This window comes from Lissotriton vulgaris, unplaced genomic scaffold (assembly GCF_964263255.1).
Source record: "Lissotriton vulgaris unplaced genomic scaffold, aLisVul1.2 SCAFFOLD_260, whole genome shotgun sequence".
NCBI lineage: Eukaryota > Metazoa > Chordata > Amphibia > Caudata > Salamandridae > Lissotriton > Lissotriton vulgaris.
In genome coordinates, this window is record NW_028246903.1 from 49,917 (window position 1) to 72,034 (window position 22,118).

General features: G+C 44.0%; 1 protein-coding gene across 1 annotated transcript in view; it reads left to right on the forward strand.

Moving 5' to 3' along the window:
* Positions 1-22,118, forward strand: part of LOC147665692 (adenosine deaminase-like) — a gene marked incomplete at its 5' end in the record, with an annotated part of 91,548 nt that overhangs the window by 48,693 nt on the left and 20,737 nt on the right. The window contains 2 exons of the mRNA XM_086949585.1: positions 15,784-15,885; positions 20,105-20,172. Coding sequence (XP_086805711.1) covers positions 15,784-15,885; positions 20,105-20,172 — 170 coding nt within the window. The remainder of the gene's footprint in view (positions 1-15,783; positions 15,886-20,104; positions 20,173-22,118) is intronic.

The following is a 22,118-nucleotide window of genomic DNA, read 5'->3' on the forward strand; positions in this document are numbered from 1 at the left end:
TTTGCTTGTTGCCGGTTCAGGGAAGACCTGGCTTGGCAGTTCGGGCTGGACTGTTCCCATGAGGCACAGGGTGAAGACTGATTTGCATATAGCTGGGTGTGGACTGAGGTGGCGAAGTGAGCTAAAGAATGATGATGGATTCAACCCAGATCTGTGACTGGGGTGAGTGTCTGAAAAGTTTCAGTACTCCGTTCATTATCTCCTTGCGTTGATGTAAATAAATAATTTACTCTTAATTTCTATGCAGGTAAGTACTTAATCAATAATAACTCAATCGGAAATGAAAGAAAACAGAGTCCGTGGTGTTTAGAGTTCTAAGGGGTTTTATTCCTTAAAAAGGAATGGTCATGGCCAAGATATCGTGTTCTGACCACCACACAGGGTGTCAGAAGGGATAGAGCGCGCTAACATTTTATTAACAGTACATAGCTTATATACTTATTGTACACCATTGAAAACAGTATAGAAGGCGTAACAGCTGAGAGAAGACAAGATAACAATATACACGTGGTACATGTGCGTAATCAAGAGGCGTGAACTAGAGGTGTGTTCTAGAAACGTCACTGATAGGTGTCACAAAGGGGTGGCACTAACAGAAAATGTTGCAATGTCAGCAGAAATCGGAAACTTGGATGCGCGCGCAGCTGCATGACGTGTAATTGGAGGGGTGCAGGGGACTTGACATTTACACTGACGGAAAGAGACAGAAGTCTGGCATGTCAGATCAACTTGTGCTTCTATCATATCTGATATCTGATGTTTAGGAACTAAGCTATCTGGGCAGAAAGGTCTCTAGAGCAGAAGCTATTCTATACTTGCTGTGAGTGCGTGTATAAGCGCCTGAGTGTCTGTATGAGAAGCGTGGGGGCATGGGGCCTTCCATGGAAGCATGGCAACAGAAGCTATGAATTACTTGCACAGAGACAGGTCGGCCCTTTGGCCCTGTAGCTGAGGAAGGATGTTTACTGAAGCTAGCAGGCAGGAATGTATTTTCGGGGAGGGAAACAGATAACTCGAAGGTTATAGTCAATCTTGGCAGGCAGCAGGCTGAGCCGAGCGCGAGGGGCCGCGCTAGAAGTAAGTCGGAGTTCACGGGTACGGGGGCAGCCTGGGCAGAGGCCCTTGCAGTCAGAAGCCAGAAAAGAGGTTCGGTGGCAGAGATTCAGGGCCTACTTCAGCCAGAGCTGAAAAACATAGGAGTACACTACAAAAAGACGTTGGCATAGCATACTTAGGAACGGACCATTCAACCCATTCATGGTGGGTCTGAAAGAGGACATGTTAACGTTGGACGCAAATGTATTTGCGTCTTCATAGCTGACACAGGAGGGAAGTTACATGCACTTTAACTCGTACATGGAGTCGGTGGGGTACGCGCTAGGGAACATAACTTGACCAAAAATTTATATTACCTCATTCCCTCCTTGTTCCCTACGGACCCTTCATGATATATCGATCCTCATGAATCGATCAGTCTGTTCTTGTAACATTATATGTTCATCTTTCTTTCTTTGACTGTTTGAGAGACAACTGGAATGTTCAATGCACGAGGTGGCACACAGTCCACATATCGCTGGCCCACACTGTAGGCACAGGCAGCAGCTGAATACTATAACAAGGCCAATGCCTAGGAATGATAAGATCTTCCATCCCCAAGCTGTTAACGTTGTCCAGAACCAACCGGACCAAGTCCAGGTGCCTGGATTCTGATGTATCTGATTTGCGATTTTATGCAGACGGGTAATAGCTTGATAGACAGATGGTGCATTTTGTGGGATGAAAACGCAGCAACTTGACCCGATGACCTTACAGGCTCCACCTCTATCTGCCAAGATGACGTCAATAACAAGACGATTTTGAAGGACAACAACCCGTATAGCAGATTGCTCCTCTGTTAAGTTACCTAAGGCGGAAGCAGTTTCATGTACTACAGCTTCAAGTGTTCTAGTTAATCTACGTATTAATTTACTGTTTTGGACAGGTCCTAGAAAGAAAAAGAATCCTTTATTGAAATCAGTGTACTGTTCCCATGCCGTTTCTGTGTAGTCGACAAGTGGAATATCTCTTTTGGGTCTATTCTGTACTAGATTCGTATTTCTATGGTAATCTGGGGGAGCTAGAAAAACAGGTGGCAGAAGGAATGCAATATAACAGGTACCATCCCAATCTGGAGGCAAACGTATGTATGCGGTATGACCACAAACAAAATAGGAGTGACTGATAGCTTTGAAAGACGATTTACCATGATCACTGAATTCGACCACAGTAGTGCATTTACTATGACCTACGTGTACTGAACCTTTCTTGCTAACACATAATTCACCTGTGACTGGTAATACTAACATATGGGGCAGAACTGGAGCAGCCTCGGATTCAACAGTAAGGATCATAAGGCTAATTGTGTAATTACCTAATCCATATACTTCATTTTCTAGATCAGTTCCTATTCGAGTAGGGAGTCCCTCCTTATCAGGGTAACAGACGTTGAGCAGGACTAAGTTCAAGTTTCCCCAAACCCAGCCCCCATCGAAAACAGCAATATCAGGATCTAAGGAATTAATTATTTTAAACCATGCACCACAGGAGCCATTGTGAGTGAACGGGTACGGAAAGAGGGGCAGAGCTCCCTTGTAATTCTGGTAGGGAGGGAGTCGGCCACATATCCAGCAGTCTGTAGCATTATTTGTCTGATGGGAGTGGTGTAACATACTAATGAATGTATTGTTGCGCAGCGCAAGTCTGTAAGAGAGTTCGTGTGCAGGAAGTTCACTAAAAGTGTGTTCAGCAGAGACATTGTAAGCAGATTGTTCACGCCTGAAAATAGGCCAATAGATAGGTAGCAGAATACTTGCAATAATAATTAGAACACTTAAGAAAAACATTATTAACAACGTCACTATACAGTGACTACGCAGTGATTCGCAGTAAGTATTTCTTTTGACTTGTCTCTCTCTCTCTCTATCTCGATCTAGGGGATACATGTCAGAAACTATTTAACCGATTCACCTAGGGGAGGACTTAAACAATTAAACTGTCTGACTTGCTAGATCGGAGTTTCATACGATATTGTTCTTGGGGAGTCTTTTCTCGTTCAGATACTGCAAAGTCTTTTCCCTCAACACAGTCTTTGGTGGGGGTGGACGAGTCAGAGTCCTGTTTTAGTCCGTTTTTTAGTTCATTGCAAAGTTTGATGTGACTCGTGTGGACCCACCCCTTTCTCCCCTCTATCTTCACGGCGGTCCTGGTGGTAAGGAGGACGATCTTCGGTGCTTTCCAGCGGGGCTCCAACGGGCTTTTCCGGTCGAAATTCCGGACGAGTACCAGGTCCCCAGGACGGACCTCGTGCGGCTTTACATCAGTGTTGTCAGGGAAGGCTGCGGCAACCTGTGAACGACATGATTGGAGTGCAGACATCAAGGAGGCAAGGTAATCTGTCAACATATTGCAATCAACATCAGTGATTTTCTTCGGAATGGGCGTCCCCCACATATTCGGTGGTCTGCCAAAGACCACTTCGTACGGGGATAGCCCTGATCTTGAATGGGCGACCATTCTCATGTAGAATAGTGCCACGGGCAGGGCGACTATCCAGTCGACCCCCTTTTCCTGACAGATCTTTGCAAGACGTAATTTTAGTGTCTGATTATGCCTTTCTACAAGGCCTGCTGCTTCGGGGTGTCGGACACAATGGAACCTCCACTGATATCCTAGCAGTAGAGAAACTTCTTTCATTAATGCAGATGAGAATGGCTGACCGTTATCTGAGTATACGACACGAGGCAAGCCGTATCGTGGGAAGAATTCACGAACCAGCTGCTTGGCAGTGGTCGGAGCAGTGTAATCTGATACTGGGTATGCTTCGGTCCAGCGGGACAGAGCACAGACAACTACGAGAACATATTTAAAACCTCGACAACGGTCCATCTGGATATAATCCATCTGGAGGACTTCAAAAGGGTGATCGGGAGGATGAAATCCACCTTGCTCTACAGGGACGCTTTTACCTGGATTGAACTGACAACAGATCATGCAAGTACGCACTTTCTGTTTTGCTGCTGCTCGTAAGTGTTTGTTGTACCAGAGATTTTGCAAACTGTCTAACATCGCTTTCTCTCCTAGATGTGCCGGGCTATGTGCTGTGTTTATCATGACTTGAACCATTGAGTCGGGGAGAAACCATATAGATTTTCCCTTCGTCACCCAACCTTGATCTGTCTGAATCCCTCCTAGTTCAGTCCATTTCTTTATTTCATCTAGAGTAGCATGTGTCTGGATATCAATTACGTCTAGGGCGGGATCTCTAACTGTCATACATTTTGTCGGTACTATTGTCTTTGTCACATCAGTAATCTGGGTGTGAGTCAGTGCTGTATGTTTTGCTGTCTGGTCTGCCAGGTCGTTACCCTGGGACACAGAATCTGTAACTTTAGTATGTGCTTTACACTTCATGACTGATATGCCCGAAGGCAAATGTATTGCTTCTAACAGTGCTTGAATGAGGGGACCGTGTTGAATCTTGGCCCCATGAGAGGTCAGGAAACCTCGTTCTTGCCAGAGGACTCCGAAGTCGTGTACAACTCCGAAGGCATAACGGGAATCAGTGTATATGTTAACATTTCTGTTTTTGGCTAGAATACAAGCTCGGGTCAGAGCGATGAGCTCTGCTGCTTGAGCAGACAGTGTGTCAATACGATGTGTTTCTTTAATTTCAGTTTCAGTGGTCACGGCATACGCGGCCACTAATTCTCCTGTACTTGTTCTCATGCATGAACCGTCCACATAAAGTGTCAGGTCTGGATTTGTCAATGGAACATCTGTTAAATCTCGTCTAGGCTTTGTTACTGCATTAATGATTTCTATACAATCATGCGGGGCTGAATCTGTCATACTTGTGGGTAACAGTGTTGCTGGGTTCAGGATGCCACAGCGTCTGATTTCTATGTGTGGCTGGAATAGTGTCAATTCATAACCTGTCAGTCGTGCTATAGTCAAGTGTTGAGTCTGGGTTCTGTTTAACAAAACCTCTACAGAATGTGGTACTTGAACTGTTAACTGGTGACCTAAAACAATTGAATCACTTTGTCTTATTGCTAACGCTGTTGCTGCCACTGACTTTAAGCACGCAGGGAGTGCTTGGGCTACTGAATCCAATGTACTAGAAAAATAAGCGCAAGGCTTATGTGAACCTGCTTGATCTTGAGTGAGGACAGACAAGGCTGTACCATCACGTTCTTCTAACAAAAAGTGTAAACAGTTTGCTGTAACATGGTGTTGCTAAAACTGGTGCTTGGCATAATGCTTTCTTTAAGTCTTCAAAAGCTTGTGTGTGTTCCTGAGTCCAAGGGAGGACAGTCGAAGTCGCTGCCTCCTGTGTTGTTAACTGGATGAGTGGCTTGGCTAGAAATGCATACTGGGGAATCCATTGTCTGCAGTACGAGGTGAGGCCTATGAAGGCCCGCACTTCCTTTTGTGTCTGGGGTTGCGGCATATTTGCAATTAACTGAATGCGATCGGGAGTGAGCTGTCTCCCCACTTTGGACAGCAAGTGACCCAAGTACACAACTTGCTGAACACAGAATTGTAGCTTCGAAGGGGACACCTTGTGTCCCTTGTCGGCCAGGAAATGTAAAACTGTCAGTGATGCTTTTTCACATTCGGGCTCACTTCGTGCGGTGATCAGCAGATCATCGACGTATTGCAGTAAAGCGGTGTTAACTGGCATTTGAATACAATCTAGTTGTCTTTTCAGTGCTTGACTATAGATGCTGGGGCTTTCTGTGAATCCTTGAGGTGCACGCGAAAATTTGAAGCTGCGTCCATTTAAACTGAATCCGAAGAGATATTGGCTCTCTGGATCAATAGGCACGCTGAAGAAGGCGTTCTTGAGATCAATTACAGTAAAGAACGTTGCTTCTGAATCAATGGCAGTCAATAGGGATGAGATATCGGGGACCACAGGATACTGTGGAATAATGCATTTATTTAATTCTCGAAGATCAATCACCAGCCGATATACTGGCGGTGCATTGGGATCTGTACGTTTAAGAATCGGAATGATGGGTGAATTACAGATATTGGAGTCGGTCTCGACGACCACTCCTTGGGCAATGAGCTCTTCAATGATTTTCAGTAAAGCCACTACAGCATCGGGTGGTAACTTGTATTGTCTGATTCTGGGTAATACAACACCTGCCTTGAGTGTAACGCGGTATGGTGTAATGTGCATACAAGCTACATCAGTTGGGCCTTTTGCCCATAAGAAATCTGGTACATTTTTCAATCTGACATCGAATTCTCGCAAAACATAATGACCCTTGAAATCCCGCAGAAAGAGTCTAACTCCCTCCGGGGAACAGCATATTATAGCTCCTAGAGCCTTCAATGTTTTAATTCCTAACAGATTTTCCGGACATGATTTCGTCAGTAACAGGTCTGTAACACGTGATAATGGACCCACAGCCAGGGGAACTGGTTCTGATACCTCATTTACAATAGGCTGTCCTGAAAAACCAAGGGAAACATTTTGTGAGCCTGAGAGGGGTGCCCCTGGAACTTCATCATGGCTGATTGTAGTGCGACTTGCCCCTGTGTCAATTAAAAACTTTCTGTCTTTTCCTAATACTTGACTGTGTACATAAGGACCTTCTTGATCTACAGGAATCTCAATAAGAGGCAAGCCACCTTCCCTCTCTAGGCTGTTTCATGTATATCGGGAATATTCGGGATAAGCGGACTGAGCATACTGATACATCTGTTGTGAGACTTGCTGAGACGCGGCAATAGGCTGTGGCTGTGGTATCGCTACTGTCTGTGCTGGAGTCGAAGAAGCATGCATAGGCTGTGTACTCTGTGTATTCTGTGAAGACTGATGCTGGTTATGGTCCTGTCTAGGCGGATGCTGTCTTTCCTTAGTTTTACCTGTCGCTATGTTATGTTTCAGAACGGGGCATTCGTGTACGTAGTGACCTGGCTGCTTGCAGTAATTACATGTCCCTTTAACGGGAGCTGTAGTGTGACTTGTCTGGGTCGCCCCCTTTCTGTGACCGTCGGATGGGACCGTCTGGGCTACTAACATTTTCATCTTTGTGTCTTTCATACGTTTCTGTTCCTGATCTTGTTCTTCTCTAATTCTGTTCTGATGATATTGTAACATCTGTAACATCTGGGATGGCGTATTTGCTTGCCATGTACTCTCGACCTTGTACACTCGATTTTTAACTAACGGTAAGGAATTCTCGACTAACTTTGATACAAAAAGATGCGGGTACGACTCGCTACTCGGCTTGAGGCCACTATTGATAATAAAACATTTCTCGAATCTTGAATAGAAGTCACTAGTATCTTCATCATGTTTCTGTTTACAGGACGAGATTGCATCCCAATCCTCTTTTCTAGTTGTCAATAATCTGGGCAGGACCTGTACTATCAAACCTGGTAATGCTTTAGTTTTGTCCCCAAGGCCTAACCCTGGGACCCGTTTCTTTTCTTCGTCCTCTATTTCTGCCCAGGCAATCTTTGTGTCTCCCACCTCCCATTCCTTTTCCTTCAATTTCTCGAATATACCCGTAGGCAATAATACCTTCAACATTTTCATGATATCATCATACGTGTAATCCCCCATTAGTAACATGTCTTTAAGCTCTCTATGAAAACCTGCAGGGTCTTTATCATGGCATGGTACTAGTTTCTTCATTTCTAACAGTTCCAATTTAGTCAGAGGCGTGTGTACATACACGCGTTTCAAGGTTTTATCCTCACCCATAACCGGGTGTACTTCTCGTAAGGGGTTCTGACTTTCTATACTACCCCCGCATTGCATGTGGTACATTTTCCTTTCTGGAGGTGGGGCGGGAACATATTCAGAGCTTACAAAAGTGTCATATCTGTGTCGCTGTTCTAGAATTATTTGAATTAATTTGGTACTTAAGCCTCTCCATCTATCCATGAGTAGTGCTTCTAGTGTTTCGTGTAAGGGACCTGGATCAGAATAGTGTTTTCTGTATTTGATAAGAAGGTGCTGAATCATGTATACACCTGCTAATTTCTGTTCGTCGGGGGAGAGGTTCAGAAATGTCTGTGCTACTGTGTCATCATTATATATGTCTGCATTTTCGGCCCATGATACAGCTGATCGGGCTAGTTCTTGTTCATCCATAGAATTGAGTACATGGTACCCAACTCGATCTCGAAGCCTTTTATCAGTTTCCTGGAACTGATGCTCAGCAGAATTCGGATTTGTCAAGGCAGAGAAGAAAACTCTCTTGCTCTCTGGACGGATACCCTTCCTAAGGTAAGTTCCCTTACCTACATATGCTATGGTGCCTACATTTCTTTCGGATTCTTCCTGTTCTTCTTCCTCCTCGGAGGAAGCCTTTTCTTTCTCTTTCTCGTGTACTGCTATCACTGCTTTCCTAATCTTCTTGTACATAGAGGCTATGCAATTCTGTCTGTCATGTTTTCCTTCAGCTATATTTTGACCCCACTTGTTCAATGCATCTAATTCACTCTGATCTGTTCCGGGCCTGTCTCGTTCTCTTATTAGACAATTTATGAAAAATCGTAGTATCAATGCTTGCATGTCAACTTTCTGTTTTTCCATGGCATCCTTAATACTGTCAGGGTCTTTCCCTGTCTGAACAAACTCATATATTCTATCTAGACGCTCCTTCATTCCTACATAGCATAACAAGTTATCAGTAGCAGATCTTAACCGTAATGATGCCAATATCATTAAATCGTCCTTTCCGGGTACTGGATCATATCTGCAAACTGACATGTTTTCTTTTAATGCGTCAAGGCGGGATGAATTAGAGGAGTGGGGAGACCTGTACGTAAGAGGACTCTGCATACCTCTGAGATTGAATCTGTGAGTTGGTGGCGGGGTCTGAGGACCCGCGGTCGCACCTCCTGAAGCGGAAGCTTGTGCATTACCCCCTTGTGGAGTCTGTATCTGAACTTGAACTTGTCGTTTAGGTGGATCAGGCAAACGTGGTTTCGGTAGGTCAGTTTTGAGTACGGGAAGCGGCGGGGCTGGCGGAACGGGGGAGGTCTGTTGCGGTACCGGCGGAACGTGACCTGGGGGTGGAGTGCCACCTCCGTCCCTGTCAGTAGGCAGGGCACGAACAGGCAGATTGGTGTAAGCTGGTGCTACATCCTCTAAGTATGAATTTAGGAATATGTCTTTAGTAGTCTTGTGCATTACTTTAGTTGGAACTAATGGTGACGGCAAATTTTTCGGTATTTCTGAAATGGCGTCAGGTGTACCCTCGGCCAAAAGATACATGCTGTTCACTTGGCTATTTCGGATGCGATCTATTTGTTCTGATTTTACTCGAATTCCTTCAATAACTAATTCGTTTTCTTGGGCCTTTTCTGATTCTTTAAGTCTGTCTTCTCTACGAAGTGCTCTTTCAGCACGTTTATGTGATTCCTTACGCCAGAATTCTATGGCGTCTTTCTGAGATTGTCTGGCTTTCTTTTTCCGTAATGCCTCTTCTACCTTTATGATGCACTCGGCATCCCATGTTCCATTAATTGGCCATCGGTATCTTTCCTCTAGGTGCTTTGTATAATCGGTCCATAATTCTAGATACAATATGGCGTCTATGCCATGCTTATTATACATAAAATTGCCTGGAGTGTCCCTAGGAGGGATAGGAATTTCTTCCTCTAGCATCCCTTTCCTAGTTCCTATCTGCTTTAACTTGTTGAAAAACGGCATGGTGCCTATTTGATACTGAAATGCTCGATCCTTGATACTTAATTCTGAAGGTGACTAGTTATACCAGAAAACACAATGATGCACAGGAAAACAATCACATTCATACCACGACATTAATCACAAAAACATTTAAAACATAGATGACTACCCCACTATACTGGATGTACTGCTCAACAGTACAGATACACTGGTATAACAGTGCAAAAATTCAGAGATTCGGAATACTAGATATACTGCTAGACAGTACAGATACACTGCCTAAAAACAGTGCAGACCGGACTTGTGTACCCAAACCCGTCTAGATACGACCCAGCAATGGTACTCACCGGGAAGCACGGAAACAGAAGGCCTCGGAAAACTCGACTGGACTCGACTCGATACTTCGGAAAACTTCGGAAAAACTTCGGAAAACTTCGGAAAACTTCGGAAACCTGGTGGGCCTCTTGACACCTCGGACCTTGCTTCTTTCGGCTAGGCTCTGGTCGGGATCCTCCGCACTCCTCACCGCCTCGTCTGGGTACTGATCGCAGTCTTCGTCACCTCCGTGGGTCAGAGGGAGATGCAGGAAATCCTGCCGATACGCGTATGTTCCGGCTAACTGACGGCAGGGGACACAGGTTGCAACGCACCAACCGGCGCGTGAGGTGGGGGAGGGGTCCCTGTTCGGGCGCCAAAATGATGTAAATAAATAATTTACTCTTAATTTCTATGCAGGTAAGTACTTAATCAATAATAACTCAATCGGAAATGAAAGAAAACAGAGTCCGTGGTGTTTAGAGTTCTAAGGGGTTTTATTCCTTAAAAAGGAATGGTCATGGCCAAGATATCGTGTTCTGACCACCACACAGGGTGTCAGAAGGGATAGAGCGCGCTAACATTTTATTAACAGTACATAGCTTATATACTTATTGTACACCATTGAAAACAGTATAGAAGGCGTAACAGCTGAGAGAAGACAAGATAACAATATACACATGGTACATGTGCGTAATCAAGAGGCGTGAACTAGAGGTGTGTTCTAGAAACGTCACTGATAGGTGTCACAAAGGGGTGGCACTAACAGAAAATGTTGCAATGTCAGCAGAAATCGGAAACTTGGATGCGCGCGCAGCTGCATGACGTGTAATTGGAGGGGTGCAGGGGACTTGACATTTACACTGACGGAAAGAGACAGAAGTCTGGCATGTCAGATCAACTTGTGCTTCTATCATATCTGATATCTGATGTTTAGGAACTAAGCTATCTGGGCAGAAAGGTCTCTAGAGCAGAAGCTATTCTATACTTGCTGTGAGTGCGTGTATAAGCGCCTGAGTGTCTGTATGAGAAGCGTGGGGGCATGGGGCCTTCCATGGAAGCATGGCAACAGAAGCTATGAATTACTTGCACAGAGACAGGTCGGCCCTTTGGCCCTGTAGCTGAGGAAGGATGTTTACTGAAGCTAGCAGGCAGGAATGTATTTTCGGGGAGGGAAACAGATAACTCGAAGGTTATAGTCAATCTTGGCAGGCAGCAGGCTGAGCCGAGCGCGAGGGGCCGTGCTAGAAGTAAGTCGGAGTTCACGGGTACGGGGGCAGCCTGGGCAGAGGCCCTTGCAGTCAGAAGCCAGAAAAGAGGTTCGGTGGCAGAGATTCAGGGCCTACTTCAGCCAGAGCTGAAAAACATAGGAGTACACTACAAAAAGACGTTGGCATAGCATACTTAGGAACGGACCATTCAACCCATTCATGGTGGGTCTGAAAGAGGACATGTTAACGTTGGACGCAAATGTATTTGCGTCTTCATAGCTGACACAGGAGGGAAGTTACATGCACTTTAACTCGTACATGGAGTCGGTGGGGTACGCGCTAGGGAACATAACTTGACCAAAAATTTATATTACCTCAGCGTTTACAATATTTTTGTATCACAATAATAAAAACTGAATATTTTCTACAAACACTGACGTTTAGGAGTAAATTAATACCAATTAATTCTCCTCATTCTTTATCTCTAGCTTCTTTTGCCCCTAAATCATTGAGACATCCTTCTATACTCCATCTTCCTCCTTTTTTGACCTTTCTATTCCCAAATTTCTGACAGATTTTTCTTTTTTGTATTTTTCCAACTCCTGGAGACTTTTGACTTTATAAATTCATCTCTGCATTTCCTCACTGTTTCTTCTATTACCCATTAGTCAGGCTCTAGATACAATGCCTGCCCCTGCAACTTCAATACAAATTGCACGTTAATATTATTAAATATAAATACATACTGGTGATAATTATATGGAATATCCTGTGCTTATAATGGCTTACATATAACGTTACACCATTCTTTGTAACAATCTCATATTTATTGTCCTCAAGTGCCTTATGTCATGCACACAGAAATGCTTCATTCACCGTACAAATTTGAGAAGAAATGTAAATCCCACCCACTCCATCGACAGAAATGTCTGAATTCTGTCACCATTCTTTTTTCAGTTTTTTATTAAAAAATGTAAACCAGCAGTGATGCAATATAAGATTGAGATCATCCCAAGTGTATCAAAGATCACTACATTTCTACAGCTCTAAATTATTCTCTGCGTTTACCCATATTTCAACGTTTCTGATGCCGGTTACACTGTGCATCCCTTTATTATGCTAACATTTTTAACTGACTAGGGCATCTCCGCAGATCTGTCCTACTTTGTGTTACTTCTTTACCTTCCTTAATTCAGTCTGCTGTGATGTGGTAGCTGGGTGATTACCCATATTTCCTCTTCTGCAGAACTACTGTGTTAGATCATTTGGTTCATCTCTATTTCCTCTCACCAACATTTTTAGGTTCTTCAGATTCTTATTAGATTTTTATGTTGATGACTTCTGAATTTGTCTCTCTTGAGCATCATTTTCATAAGTTCTTCAGTATTATAAATCTATTTGACATTGTAATGACAGCACATTGAGTTCATCTTCATCCATGTTTCTGTTTTGTTGGCTGCGAAATGTATGGTATTTTCTCTGTTCTATTGATATCTGTCTGCTTGAAATTAAATTATTTAAATAGTTTTGTTTTAAATGTTCCAAAGTCAAAATACTCTAATGCAATGTGTACTTCAAAATAAATTGTACTAAAAACAAATGTGAGAAAAGAAAACAACTGAAAATTAAATTATCTCCTAAATGAGGAAATTCAACAAACTTCTGCATTTGACCCCCAAACTGTAACTTACCACATTTACCACATAAAAAACACAACTCCTATAGTCAAAATGTTAATTTAAAACAACATGAATTACAAGTTACAAAATATATAGGAAACTTCATGTATCCATGCTCTAAAACAGTGGTTCCCAAAATGTTTAGAACCACGACCCACTTTTTCGAAGAACAAACCTTTGCAACCCACCTACTTTTTAATGGGCATGAGAAGGTGCCATTGTGTAAAGTAACTAAAGCATTGCATGGTAGCACGTTCTCATTTACAGACAGCACATTTTCCATTGAAATTGGCACTAACTTTGCACAGCCAGACAGTTTTACTCCTGAAACTATACATCATATAACACTCAAATAATCTGTGGAAAAGGGATTCTGTAAATAGTTATCTTTTGTCCATCACTAGGTAAAGTGGTTTGCTTTGTTGTAATCTTATGAACGTCTGATTCCAGCACTTCAAGATTACAAAAAAGGGCTTCATTATTGCTTTCCTAACTGCTGAATGCATACAGTTCATCTACAAGTATTCACATTTTATTGTGTATTGTAAAAAATCCGTCATCCTACACCTTTCATTTCAAACTCCCTATACGCCAGCAAGATTGTCACATAATTCACTTTAAAAACTCCTCTCACTTTTCAATCAGAGAAAGAAAAGTAAACACCAATCCTTTGTTAAAAGAAAAATCTGCAATTTATCAGAAGGCTTTGAAGCAGGTAAATGTGACAAGATTAACAAAGAATTTAAAGGCATCTTTATTTATTTCTGGACTTTCCCGACTCACCAATAATCGTCTGGCAACCCACAGTTTAGGAAACACTGCTCTAAAACATTAAAATACCAGAGGCCACATAGGTACACCAATGCCTCGTAACCAGCAATAACATTAGCACATTTAAAAAAGAAGTTAGCCAATAAAAAGGGAGAGTACTAGAATAGGAAAATACCTCCGTAACCAACATATTTAATTAATTTTTTTCTTTTACAATTTTTGTAACTCGCTAATTTAAAATAGACTCACCAACAAGAGAACTGCTGTTGAAATGGATTGACTACATGAGATAAACCTACAAATAGACATGTTGAAGGAGTCCCTTGTGTGAGGGCCTTTCTTGCACGGTTATAGAAGCTGGCAGATTCCAGCTCTGGAAGGTTAGATTTGCTTGGGTGGTACCTTTTTGAAAGGTGTGGGAGAAAGATAACCAAGTATGGGGGGGCGGGGCAGAACAAGCCTGCCTTAAAAATGTAATCTTTTCATGTACTCCTGTTATTTTAACACTTTCGGAAAGGAGAGTTGTAATTAGGTATTTCAGCTCTTCCTTTTCTTATACTTTTTCTCAAAGAGGAACGATTTTCATACATACAATCATCCACTCACATATCATTAGGATTATTTGTGTTAATGCTGGTTAGTGTCTGAGTTTTTAAGCATCCACATTCATGTTTGTCATATTATAAGACAGGTTTATGTTTCTTGGAGAAAAAGGTTGGACAATGGTATAGATAAATGTTTATCCCCATCCTGGCTGGTTTGATACCGGTATGGCCAGTATTTTAATATCCCGGCCAGAGCAAAAATTAGGAAATTCACATAAAGCAGGTATTTTTTACCTTTATCAGTATATTCTTTAAACAATAATTGTTGGAAGAATACACTTTACAATGTGTTCTATAGATACCTTTATGACCCGACTGATAATTAAAGTAAGCAACAACTATAGAAAGGCCATGCCAGAAATGAATACCGACGACTTCATATAAAGTTGTACTTAAGAATCATGTTGGTCCTTTGCAGAATCTTAAAAGTGACCAGATGACGGGTATTTTTTCTCTTTAAAAGGTGGCAATCCTAATCCAGACGACAGTCCAGTTACACATAAATGCTTGTTTCATGCATGAATTAGGACATTGACTATGTAAATGTCATATTAAGGAATACTGATAATTAAATGATTGGAGCATGTGTAGCTGAAGAAGATCACATATCAATGCCACTCCTGCCATCTAAACTTGGCCTCAATACATTACATGAAGGTTCAGTTTCATGGTGACTTGCAGCACCTCCCTGAAGCCCAATTGGCATCAGGACACAGATGCCACCTCCATTTTTTTTTCAGATGGGGGTTCAGCATTGTTTTGACACCTACGTTACAGCTGCGCATCAGTCCAGAAATTGTATACCAGATGATGGTGAGAAATTCACATACAGCATCAAGAATAACCCAAACAATTTTGAATGCTTTGTGATTATCATGTGATCTGATGCGCCTGAGTCCAGGTCATATGAGAATGGCTTGTTTGGGTGATGGAAAGAAAAACACTGCCTTTAAATTCTACCCCTCTTGCAATGGCAAATTTCCCTAGATGGATCAGGATTGTGTTTAACACAGGTCATATTGTTGCTCTCTACTGCTCCTCCGCCTGTAATCCACACAGCCACTTAAGAAAAGGCTTTCTTTTGAAGAAGCCATATCTGAAAAAAAAGAGTGTTTCACAATTCCAAAAAAAAAGGAAAATTGATACCCTCCTGTCATCTCCACGACCACAGCTCGCCCCACTACAATCTCTCCACCCAAATTCAAGAGAAGAAGTGGATAAAGAAGCAAAACGATGCTTTGCAAGATGAGAGGGTGAATGTGCAGCTCCACTCCAAGTGAATGTAGAAGTTAAGTAACGATTTCTGAATTTGGTCACAGAAAAAATAGGAATGTAATTTTCTAAATCAAAGTACTGTTCAGTATTATTGTACTGTTTTCATATATCAAGCAAGTTGGATCTACTGTTTAAATAGTACAGCACAAGTTATTGAGAAAAAGATGTATTCACTAACCGTGTGTTACTAAACAGTATATGGATTATAGCATTTTTTTACATTTCAGGCTGTGGAAATTTTGAAAGCAGAAAGAATTGGACATGGGTACCACACAGTGGAGGACCCCATTCTCTATGAAGAGCTATTGAAAAAGAGGATGCATTTTGAGGTATGATACTTTAGAGCAACAGCATCCAGTGATTGTCCTAAAAGAGCGATCCATTGCAGAAATTTAAGATATCCACATAAGACACATGTAATGCATATAATAGTAATTTAAATCAAACTCATTAATATACTAAGTGGTTGTCCTAAATATTTGGAAAATATTTTGCCCTTCTGACTCTATCCTTTGCGTAGCTTCTTTACAAGTTATAGGATTTCTTTTTTGTTTTCTCCTGTGCCCTCCCTCACCTCGACATTAGATCATATCTTGGCTTTTTCATAAACAATGGTCCAAGGGATGAAATTACCAAAAATCCCAGATTTGGAGCAATTGAGCCAATATAGAGCTTCAACATCTGAGCCCTACATTATTTAACATTTATGTTCGTCCGCTGGCCTTGTTGGCCCACACCCGTAACATACAGATGGTATCTTATGCGGACGATATGCTACAAATGTTTGCCTGTACCCAAGACACCTGTCAAGACATGATTAAATTTCAGGAGGATCTGGCAGCCATAGCTGGGTGGATGGAGGCAAACTGTCTCCAATTAAACTCATCTAAAACAGAGATTCTATTACTTGACAAAGATTCACATAAGTGGGGCAATAACTGGTGGCCGCCATCATTTAGCAATCCCAAAATGTCGGTAAAAAACCTCGGTGTAAGGATGGATTCTGTACTTTCGTTTGAGGAACATGCTAAGTCTGTGGCAGGGACCTGCTTTGGTATTCTGCGCGGACTCAAAACCATTTTGGGTTTGTTTGATCCTCGAAAGCGCCAGCTATTGTTCAAACCACCGTCATGTCTAGGTTAGATTATTGCAATTGCCTCCTGTTAGGAGCTAATAAGTCTGTGATAAATAGGCTTCAATGTGCTGTGAATGAGGCAGTTCGCACTTTTTTTGCTCTGCCCAAATACAGTTCAGTTTCAGGGACACTGTGTCAACTCCTGGCTCCCCGTGGAGCAGAGAATTAGGTTCAAAGCTCTATGCTTAACGCATAAAGTTCTGACGGGCTCCTGCCCTGCGATCCTCAATGACTTGGGCCACCATTATGTTCCATCTCGTGCTCTGCTCTCTACCGACCTTAATTTGATGTATGTGCCTCGCTTCTGCAGAGCCAGAACTGGAGGCCGTTCTTTTAGGGTATTGGCTCCTACTTTGGGGAACTCATTGCCTCTTGCTATTAGGAGGATTTCTGATAATCTGATGTTAAGAAAGGCCGTAAAGACACGGCTGTTCCAGTAACTTTTCATCTTGCTTTTTTTCTTCCCGCTCTCCAGCGCTGGGAGGTCTCTTTGCAGAGACAGCCATGCGCTATACAAGCCGCAGAACATCACATAGAGCTTCAACATGAAGTGGCCAGTTCTAAAGAGGTCTAAACACCAATGAAAGAGATGGTATTAATCCTGGGCTCAAGCATCACTTGGTAGCAAGGTTCAGGCAAACAAGTAGACTAAGTTGCACAATTCAAGATGTCTACTACTTTTAGTATACATGTCACCACCGTTCCCTCTAGGGCAGGCGTGCACCTCCCCTTACATCACCACGCACCGCCTCGCGTGGAGCGCGCACACAGGATGTCGCGCAAGAGAGTCGCGCCGCCGGCCGCTTTGAAGAAGCGAGCGGCGGGAACATGACGAGTGAAGGTAAGGAGGCGGGGGCTGGTGGCTATATGGGTGCGCGGGCAGACTGTGGCCTTTTGTTTAAGTATTGCTGTTAATCAGAGCTGTTAATCAGAGCCCCTTCACGGGCTCCGTTAGCAGCAATACTTAAACAAAAGGCCACAGTCTGCCCTGCTCTTTACTAACAAATGATTCAGAAAAGGGGGTGGTGATGAACAGAGCGTCTGAATTAAGCAGACCACTCTTACCCAGTCCAAAGATCAGGGCTTGATCCATCACCGTTTTTTAGCTCACTGCACCATCCCAGCTCAGAACTTGGCTATATGCAAATTAGTCTGACCCTGGCCCAGTGCATCATGGGAACAGGGCAGACCAAACTACCAAGCCAATTCTTATACTGGGAAGGAAACAAGCTACCGGGGACCAGTTTCTGGCATTTCAGCCGTCTTCGGCCCGGCTTGCTTGAATGACAAACAAAAGCGTAGTCAGTTTCCAAACACAGCGCGTACTTTAGCACAAGCTGTGTTTTGAATCTGTCTCTACGCTTTTGTTATGAAACTCATCACAACAATAAAGTACACTGACCTTCAATACTTCACGTAAGTTCTCAAAACTGCAAGAAAAAAGAAGGAAATTTCTCTCAATGAGTGCGTCTCTTAGTCTAGTCATTAAACTTACTCTGGGTTGCCCTGTATTGTTCTTACCTGGTAGAACGTAGAACACGCACACGTTTTTAACGAGCGGTGAAAGGTCATAGGATGTTTTGGAAATGGGGAACAGAGAATAACTATGTACAGAGTTGTTATATGGTTTAGCTCCGGTTGGAGTTGTTGCATTACCGGACCACAGTACTTAAACATGTGTATTATATTTTCAGAAAAATAATCCCCTGATGACGAGCGTAATGCTTGAAATGCATTGGGATTAATCATAATCATGTAAAAAATGATGAAAGATATATGAAGTAAATGAACTGAAAAACTCGCTACAAAAATGATTTGAAAATGAAAATAAATTTTCAAAGGAAAAGTATTTGAATTCATGGAGTAAGAATTGGGTGAAAGAGAAAGGAGTGCAAGGAAGGAGTGGGTCCTGTTTCTACAGAGCACACGTGTCAAGACAGGCAGAAATAATGTCAGGCCTTTATGACTAGTGGAAGAAGCTGGTAACCGGCAAGAGGCTTGAGTCCCCAGTGAGGCTGGCATCAAGGATAAAGCTAACAATGGCCTCTCAACACTAGGGCTTCTATTACGATCCGCCCGCCACCTCAACGGCAAAAGGGACTGCCCGCCATCGGTGTGCAATTAAAATTAGGATGCACACGCCACACTGGCGGGCACATCACGTATTTTATTCATTGCAGTGGGCGGTGCTGTAAGCAGCACCCGCCGCATTGTAAAAAATGCATGTAGTGCATTTGCATGCAGCACAACGTGACAGGCACTGCGCGGTGTCTGCCACCTTGTGCATGCAAAGGCCGGGGGGTACCATAGGTACCCCCCATTTGCACCCCCCCAACATCCTGGCGGCGCGCTATGGGCCCCCCAATACCGAAAACCACATGCCTTTCCATGGCGGCATCGCCACCATGGAAAGGCTGCTCTTCGCCGGCATCCTGATTTGGTTGGCGGTGTCTTACAGACACGGCCACCATATTGTGGCAGTTTTCCGCCTGGTCAATGTGTCGACTGTCGGAAAAACGGCGACGCTCTTCCCGTCCGCCACAGACTCTCCAGCCATCCTAATGTGGCAGGGGGTCAATCATGGACGGATCCGCCCGCCATCCTAATAGGCCCCCAAGTTAGCTGGGACAGCCTGAATGACTGGGATACAAGTAACAAGATTTCTAGCACCCCAAATCAGCAAGTTTCTCCAAGCAGGCAGGAGTAATGAGGCGGAGCATATTGGCAGTGAGTCAGAAAATATGATAAGACCGAAACGGAGCCAACAGGTCTAAAGGGCAGTAGCCGATTCTGTTGAAAAACAGCATGTTTGGGTACCTGGAGAAGCTTCTCGGCAGGGGGGTATTGTGCCTAATGTCCACTCCCCAAGCCCAGAGCATTCCTTTTTTTGACACCCTTTACTCAAAGTTACCCCTGTGATGCAGTGACTAGAATGGCCAGATGGGGCAATTGTACTGTTCTAGAGCTCTGCAGGACAACCCCCAGGTAAGACTAGAGGGCCGTGGACTCAGATTAACATGTCTCAGGGCTTGGAAAATGGATGGTATCTCAGGAACTAACAGGCTCAACCTGGGAATGTGTGGGGTTCAATGCACATTTTCAATTTGGTCAGGTTAAATCACCTTAGACAGAAGAACTTGCTGTATAAGTTGCTTGGTCTTTCAATACTGTGTGTATGTATCAGGCAAAGTTTGAGAATTATTTAGTTGTGAATAAATGCTCTCTTAAAATAATGGGACATCTGAAGCATATTTAAAATATTTGTTTTCATAAAGATTTTGTTTCTTACATTGGTATTAATGCAATCCTTTATTTTAAAAAAGCTGAAATGGTGGATTGGTGAGCTACATAGTTGCTTTATGCATGCCATTCTTAGTCTGTGTAGAATTACATGTGTTGTTTTTATGTCACAGGTTTGTCCCTGGTCAAGCTACCTTACAGGAGCCTGTAAAACAGACTTTGCACTGCATCCTGCAATAAGGTATTTTCCCACAATCAAATCTTCTCCAAAATGTATGTTCCTGAATTTGCTTGAATTTTACTCATGTAATGATGCCACCTGATATTCTAGTGCATTGCAGAAGCCCTATGTTGTATTCATTTTTGCACACTTTTTACGTTTCTCCAATACTCTTTTGGAAAGGGGCGACCAACTTGGTCCCCCCGAACTTATGGCTGAGTGCCTCGATCCCCCCGGGAAGCCATTTTGGGGCGGGAGGCGCGTCTCGGCTGGTATGCCCGAAGCGGCGTAGCCGGGGCGCGCCTGTTCCCGCCCTAGAGTGGGCTGGCCTAGACACTGACGCAGCCAGCCACGCCCTCGGGGCAGGCAGGGGCGGGTAGACGCCCGCCCTGAAGACGGATAAAAAGGGACGCAAGACCAGAAGACATCCTCTTGTTCTTGTGCCCTGAAGCTGCACCTCCTCGCTGCACGTGAGCTCGGGACAGAACGAAGAGCCAATTTTGAGCGTTTTAATCTTTCTTTTTGTCTTCTAGATACTTCGTTTGAAAGATGCCCAAGAAAGGCGCGAAGAGAATGTCGACTGACCAGATGGTTCGGGCTCTCATGAAGGAAATGTCCGAGATAAAGAAGCAATTGGCGGGGCGAGACGGCGAGGAGGGATCGGGGCGTCCACCGGCCGGAGGGAGGCCTAAGAGGCCGAGAAGGGGGCCGGTCGGGGGAGACGTCCCGGTTCCCTGTTCCCCGCTCGAGCCGCCAGCCCCGGTACCGGCCCCGGTACCGCAGGAAGGGAACCCGATTCCGGTCGTAGTCACCCCGACATCCGCTGAGGGTATGCCTCCCGAGTTGGCGGCACAGCTAGCAGCATGGTTGGGGGACAGTACCGAGGGCGCCACGGCTGCCGAAGCGCAAGCACTCATGAAACAGTTGCGCGAGAAACGTGATGCAGCCAAGGTGCCCGCGCCGGATGCGGTGATAAACAAGCCACGAGGGGCGGAAGTAGCGTCCGGTGCAGGTAAGCGGCCATTGCCGATCGCAAGGGATGAGTCAACACCCTCTCGTAGAGAAAAATTGGGGCAACATGTTCCTTTGGCAATAAAGGAAAAGATTTGGGCGGGGGAATACGTAAACATTTTCTCCCTGCTCGTTGATCACTATGAGGTTGAAACTGTTAAGGGTCAAAAGGATCTGATGCATCCGAGTGTTTGGCGCGCCAAAATGGCCGCCTTTAAAGTGAATGAGAATATTGGCAACTGGGGTAATGCTTGGGGAATTTTTACGTCAATTTTGGGGGAACGTAGGCCTGAATTGCTCCCTGAATTTCCAGTATATCAGTCACGAATTATGGGGTACTCGACATCGCACCAAGGTAACCAATGGTTCTGTTATGACAACCTTTTCAGGAAAGCGATGGAGCATAATAAAAGTTTAACCTGGGACTGTTACGATTCTTTGACATGGAATAAAATGAAGGAGTCGGGGATGTTGAAAGTGCCGTTGGTGGGGAGTATTGTTAGTGAGTCCTCCCGCCAAAATGGGGGGACGCCCTTTCGGTCGGGTACGGGTACAGACGATTACCCGAGACCCGCCGGCAATACAGGGAAGAGGGGTTTCTGTTTCAATTTCAACAGAAGTAAATGTACTAGGCCCCCGGGATCTTGTAAATTCAAACACGAATGTAGTGGTTGTGGGGCACCCCATCCTGAGTCCTCGTGCAGAGCCAAATCGGGTGAAAATGGGGGTAGAGGAGGCACCAAACAGGTCTAATATAGTCCGAGGGGCGCCTTTACCAACCCCGATTGATACCCTGGCGATGATTCCCTGGCTCAGCGAATACCCAGATCGTACTTCTGCTGGGGTGCTGCGGAACGGTTTTTCATATGGTTTCCGCATCCCGGTGGGGGACTTTCAGGGTGTCGGGACGTGCAAAAATCAACTTTCCGTCTTGCAGCATACGACTGTAGTGCAGG